Source organism: Podarcis filfolensis, assembly GCF_964270895.1.
Source record: "Podarcis filfolensis genome assembly, chromosome: 11".
NCBI lineage: Eukaryota > Metazoa > Chordata > Lepidosauria > Squamata > Lacertidae > Podarcis > Podarcis filfolensis.
In genome coordinates, this window is record NC_139613.1 from 55,178,478 (window position 1) to 55,184,477 (window position 6,000).

At 49.6% G+C, this 6,000-nt stretch overlaps 1 protein-coding gene across 2 annotated transcripts in view; it reads right to left on the reverse strand.

The window, feature by feature from the left end:
- The window catches only part of DAPK1 (death associated protein kinase 1), an 81,016-nt gene extending 77,615 nt beyond the window's left edge, over positions 1 to 3,401 (reverse strand). The window contains exons 1-2 of one of the 2 annotated variants that reach the window (XM_083576502.1): positions 3,156 to 3,401; positions 1,894 to 2,060 (exon numbers count right to left, since the gene is read on the reverse strand). In XM_083576502.1, coding sequence (XP_083432628.1) covers positions 1,894 to 1,955 — 62 coding nt within the window. In that variant the 5' untranslated portion in view covers positions 1,956 to 2,060; positions 3,156 to 3,401. Of the gene's footprint in view, positions 1 to 1,893; positions 2,061 to 2,543 lie in introns of both variants that reach the window. The other variant, XM_083576501.1, reaches the window with a different exon arrangement.
- Positions 3,402 to 6,000: the final 2,599 nt, after the last annotated feature.

A 6,000-nucleotide genomic window follows, 5' to 3' on the forward strand; every position in this document is an offset into this window, starting at 1 on the left:
CAAATTTAAAGGTCACTGAATTAAAAGCGATCAACTGTTTTACTGTACATTTTAGGGAGAAATGGATTCCCACATAACATGTCGAGGTACGGAATTTAGCTTTTATACACTAAATAGTACACATTCAATTCACAATAATTGAAGGGACACTGTTCCCCGTCTCCCCTCCCCCCCCAAAAACCGAGTTTACACCATTGAAATAAAAGGCTGCAGCATCAGATTTCTGTTTTTGTATAACAATTTTGTATGATACACACATCACTGGTAAAAGTAAACTCATTTAAGCAAGCACAAAAATCAAGATGGAAGACAACACGAATGCTTTTTTTCCAAGTGTGAGAGCCCCTTCATCCACAGAGCAGGCTCACAGTATAGACTTTGGTCAAGCCACTAGCTCAGTTTAGATGTAATGCCAAACAAGAGTCTGGTGAATAGGAGCATCTCTATAGGTTTAAATGCATGTTCTCTCTTTGCATCCAAGTTCCCTCCCATCCACTTACTACTTTTTGCTAACCATAGCTTGCCATGATGTCCAAACTGGTACACCATGGTTAGTGCTAATCTCTAAACTATTGTTTGCAGACCCACACCAAATCATGGTATGGAGGTCAGTGGCTCAACTTAATCTTCCCCACAGAGTTGTTGTGATGGTAGTTAAGAATAATAAAACACTTAGAAGATTCACCATAGTGTGAAGTTAAATTTCACCCTATCTGTGCAAGTGTATTTGCTTGCTAGAGAACCCTGCCATTTCTACTCTGGCGGTTCACCCAACCATTTTGGGGGTTCAGGGAAAAAGCCTTATTGTGCAACGCCTCTGCTTACAGAGTTTGTTAGGTAAATCCTACCCTTAGCGTACTGCAGAGTGCTATACTGCAAAGCACCAATAGTTCACCTAGTTTTTAAATTTAAAAATTAGCAATACCTTAAAAGATAAAATGCAAGCAGCAAACACAACACACAGTAAAAAGCACACACTTCATTTAGCAATTAAGCTAGGAGATTTAAAACCAAAAGCAAACTATAATCTCTAGTCAATGGTCTGGGTTTTCCAGCACAAAGCTGTGGCGTAGACACAGCATTCTGTAGTATTCAACTAACAAGCTTTATGGAGACCGTGTTAAATCTACACTGCTTAATGACTATAAATCTCTTGATCTGACATTTGACTGGAATGGAATAATTGAACTCTGATACCTTGAAACTGATCGATCTCCACTGGATTGAAAACAAATACTAGAAATTATCTGTATTCAGCCACCCCCATACTTAAAGAACCAAGGTGAAGCGGGAGAAATTATTAATATTGCATGCTAGTATTAATATTGCAAACTGGTTTGCATTCTTCCACATACACTAATAATTCACTACTGTTATCATCAGAACTTAGTGTGCATACAAAACCCACCTGCCTATGCAAACCACTTTTGCAATCAACATAAAAATAGACATACAAGTATCAACTGTAATGTTTCAATCCTCCAGCCTTACATACAGAAGAAAATCACTTTAGCTTAGAATCACCTTTCTACGCAATGTCATCTGAGTACATATATGTATGCAAGGAGACACCTCTCTATGAAACACTAATAGCGATGCCAAGTGTAACACATTTTGCTTCTGGCTTACATATTAACTCTTATAAGGCACACAGGCTCTAAAATATACCACAGAGCATTCCTTAATCTAAGGCATATAAACAGCTCACTGGGCTGCATTAGCAGCAAATGAATTTACACTCCAATCCAACACAGTCTGCTCATTTCTCCTGCTTCCTCCAACAGAACCGCTGGCTTCTCTTCCTCCACAGACTATCTGGTCCTTACCGGGGGACAATCTTACTGATACAGGCCCACACCTGGCATGCACTTTTCCTTCCAACAAGTAAGGTACCTTCCAAGTTCCTCCCCGATCTCATAGTGATCATCCAGGTTCTCTTGCCTGAAGACAGTCATGATAGCTGCCACTCCTCAGACGGGAAAACAACACTCTCGGCCGCCGCCGCTTTTCAGCTCATCACATCCCTGGTAAAATCCTCCAGCATTTTGCGGCTGCAATCCCTGAAGAAACAGAGGTGGGGACGGGGAAGGGGGAAAGACAGTTGTTTAATTAAAACGCCTGCGTTTGCAAGAGGGGTGTGGTTATCCGCACACTGCAACATGCACCCAACCCGCACCGCTTAACGCCAAATGTCCCCAGCAGCGGCGGCGGCGATCCCGGTTTCAGAATCGCCGTGCGGATCAGCCCGCGCGCGGCCTTGGGCTGCTTAACTTTGCTCTCCAGGAACCTCTGGGGCTGCGCTGCAGATTCTCCTCACGGCAAATGGAAGGCGCCGTTCCTTCCCCGGCCTCCCGTCCACAGATAGGAGAAGGTCTCTCCCTCGTCTTCCCCCTTCCTCCAAAGCTGCAAAATGGGAAACGCGCCGGCCTGTGGGAGGGGGGGGGGGACGGCGGGAAGAACCAATGCTCGTTTCCCGGACCGAGCCCCTCCGCCGGCGAGAGAGCAAAGCGCAGCCCCGCCAACAGCGCCCAAGCGCGCCTCACCTTTCGCTGGCCGAGAAAGCCGGAGCAGCGGCGCGACTCGCAGCCACCATTTCCCCCTCAGGAAGGCGCCTCCGAGCCGCCCGGGCGCCACATTCCTCAGCGACTCCCCCTCCGTTACCCGGTCAACTAGGACGTGCTACCGGGAGGAGCCTCCGCAGCTGCTGCTACTACACGGTTTAAAAGGCGCCTGCCTCAGAGGAGACCACATCCATCTCGGGAGGCGGCGAGCGCCGGCCTGCCCAGGTTGCTTCCCGGTGAGAGGGGACCCTTTCCCCTCCTCGGTGCTCGCACGAGGCCTCCTCTCCCCCACACGCAGCGGCGCCGGAGGAGGAGGGAAGCGGCCAGCAGCTCGGCTAAACTAACCGAGGGGAGGGAGCGGCGGAGGAAGGGAGGGAGAAAGGGAAGGAAGCCCTCCGCCTCGCCGCGCTACGCTGTGGCGGCGGCGGCGGCTGCAGCTGCAGGGGGAGGAGCGCGCCCAGGAGTTCTCCTTTGGCGCAGCGACCCTCTTCCCGGGTTGGGGCAGCCCGAGAGCGAGAGAGAGAAACCGGCCCCTCCTCTTTCTCCTCCTCCTCAGACGTGCAGCGCTCTCTTTCTCTCGCGCCGGCGACTCACCGGCCGCACTGGCTGCAGGCGGCGACAATCGGCCCCCGCCGACGTCCTCGCTCCCGGGAGAGCCGAGCAAGGCAGGAGAAGGACTCCGGCCCGCGGCCAATGGGAAGGCAGCTGCACGCGGCGCTCCCCCGCTCCTTCTCCTCTCCTGACCTGCGCTCGGCAGCGGCGAAGGGGCGGGGAGCCCGGCGCGCGGACGCAGGCGCGCAACGCGGCCGTACAGGTGTCAAGAGCTGCCGGTGCGCGCGCGCGCGTGCGGGGCTCGCTTGGGCCGCCCGAGGGTTCGCCTCGGTTTGCCCCGCGGGGAGGAGGAGGCGCTTAGGCCCGCTGCCGCACCTGCGGCGCCCTTTGGAGTGGCTTCGACGGCCAGGCAGCTGGGCGCAAATGGCTCTGCTTGGGATTAATCGACGGCGAGAGAGCAAAGTGCTAAAGCAACAACCTCAGATATGCAGGTGACACAACCTTGATGGCAGAAAGTGAGGAGGAATTAAAGAACCTTTCAATGAGGGTGTAAGAGCACAAAATATGGTCTGAAGCTCAGCATCAAAAAAACGAAGATCATGGCCACTGGGCCCATCACCTCCTGGCAAATAGAAGGGGAAGAAATGGAGGCAGTGAGAGATTTCACTTTCTTGGGCTCCATGATCACTGCAGATGGTGACAGCAGTCACGAAATTAAAAGACACCTGCTCCTTGGGAGAAAGGCGATGGCAAACCTAAACAGCATCTTAAAAAGGAGAGACATCACCTTGCCAACAAAGGTCCGTATAGTTAAAGCTATGGTTTTCCCTGTAGTGATGTATGGAAGTGAGAGCTGGATCATAAAGAAGGCTGATCGCTGAAGAATTGATGCTTTTGAATTATGGTGCTGGAGGAGACTCTTGAGAGTCCCATGGACTGCAAGAAGATCAAACCTCTCCATTCTTAAGGAAATCAGCCCTGAGTGCTCACTGGAAGGACAGATCCTGAAGCTGAGGCTCCAGTACTTTGGCCACCTCATGAGAAGAGAAGACTCCCTGGAAAAGAGCCTGATGTTGGGAAAGATTGAGGGCACAAGGAGAAGGGGACGACAGAGGATGAGATGGTTGGACAGTGTTATCGAAGCTCCAAACATGAGTCTGACCAAACTGCGGGAGGCAGTGGAAGACAGGAGTGCCTGGCGTGCTCTGGTCCAGGGGGTCACGAAGAGTCGGACACGACTAAACAACAACAACAGCATTGTGACTTCAGGCATGCAAGAGCTGGAGCCTGTGGTTGAGAAGAGGCTCCGAATCGCAGCCCTCTCCGCAGCTTGCCCTTTCAAGCTATGCTCTCTGGCCTAATAAGCAAGATAAGCTTATTAGATAAGATAAAGGACCGTATTAAAAAGGATTGTCTTGTAGCTGCACCAGGTTAAGAAACATGAAACTTCCTGGAACATATAAGGTGAACAATAGCAAAACTGGAACAACTCACATAATTTTATTGTTTACTTTCACAAAAGTCTGTTGGGGGGCCCAGAAAGTATTGTAATGTGTGCGGTAGATGAGCCTTTCCAAAAGTGTGACTGACTCCAGAAGGCCTAAAATGATTTAAAATGTGTTGGGGAAGATGGCAGAAGGTGCTAGTTTAAGTTTACTACTGTGCAAGGGACTACTATTTATAGACTTTAAGATTTACAGCAACACCTACAAAACCAAATTAAAATACTGTAAATTTTCCCATCCTTCTGTCAGTTTCACAACAAGTGAGTCCAAATAGGTCTTGCAGTGCTTTTGAAAGATGCTCTGCCCTCAGCTTCAAAGGGTATCTGAAGAGGAGTTGCATAACCAGGGGATGACTCTTATTTACATACCTTGCTAAATTTGCCTGAAAAGAGATACTGATAGGACTCTACCATTGCCTGATATCAGATAACTAGCATCATTGCTCAGCATAGGGAAAGAAGTGATTGGTTAAGTTTTGTTGTTCTTACTCTGAAGCCTTTTAGCTGTGTATTGGTCAAAACCAGTGGCTTACATTCTTTTTAGAAGCAGACACTGGAACAATGTTGCCAGTGATCGTTTGTCATTAGGAGGAGATGGGCTGATTTGCTCAGCACCAAAGACGAAACTCATTATTAAAAGGACATTACTGTTCAAAATATGTATGTTAATTTGGTTTGAATGAATTTCCAGAGGGATATCTGTGTAAACAGGGGACGCGGGTGGTGCTGTGGGTAAAACCTCAGTGCCTAGGACTTGCCGATCATATGGTCGGCGGTTCGAATCCCCGCGGCGGGGTGAGCTCCCGTCTTTCGGTCCCAGCTCCTGCCCACCTAGCAGTTCGAAAGCACCCTTAAGTGCAAGTAGATAAATAGGTACCGCTTTATAGCGGGAAGGTAAAACGGCGTTTCCGTGTGCTGCGCTGGTGCCGGTTCGCCAGAGCAGCTTCATCACGCTGGTCACGTGACCCGGAAGTGTCTCCGGACAGCGCTGGCCCCTGGCCTCTTAAGTGAGATGGGTGCACAACCCTAGAGTCAGACACGACTGGCCCGTACGGGCAGGGGTACCTTTACCTTTATCTGTGTAAATCTAATGCAGAAAAAGGGACAATGTAAGTTGGCCCCTGCTGAATCCTGCCAGAGGCAAATCTTACCCAGCATTATGTCCTCACAGTTGCCAACTTGATGTCTGTGAGAAGTCCGCAAGCAGAAATTGAATGCATCAGCAGTCTCCCCACTTGTAATTCCTAGTAGCTGGTATACTGAGGTTATACTTACTCGTGAGAAAGATTTTGGGATTAAACCACAAGGAAAAATCCCTACTTGCTGCCTAGTGGGGCATCTTCAGGAGAAGAAAAGGTTAAGGAGCAAATCCTACACAAATCC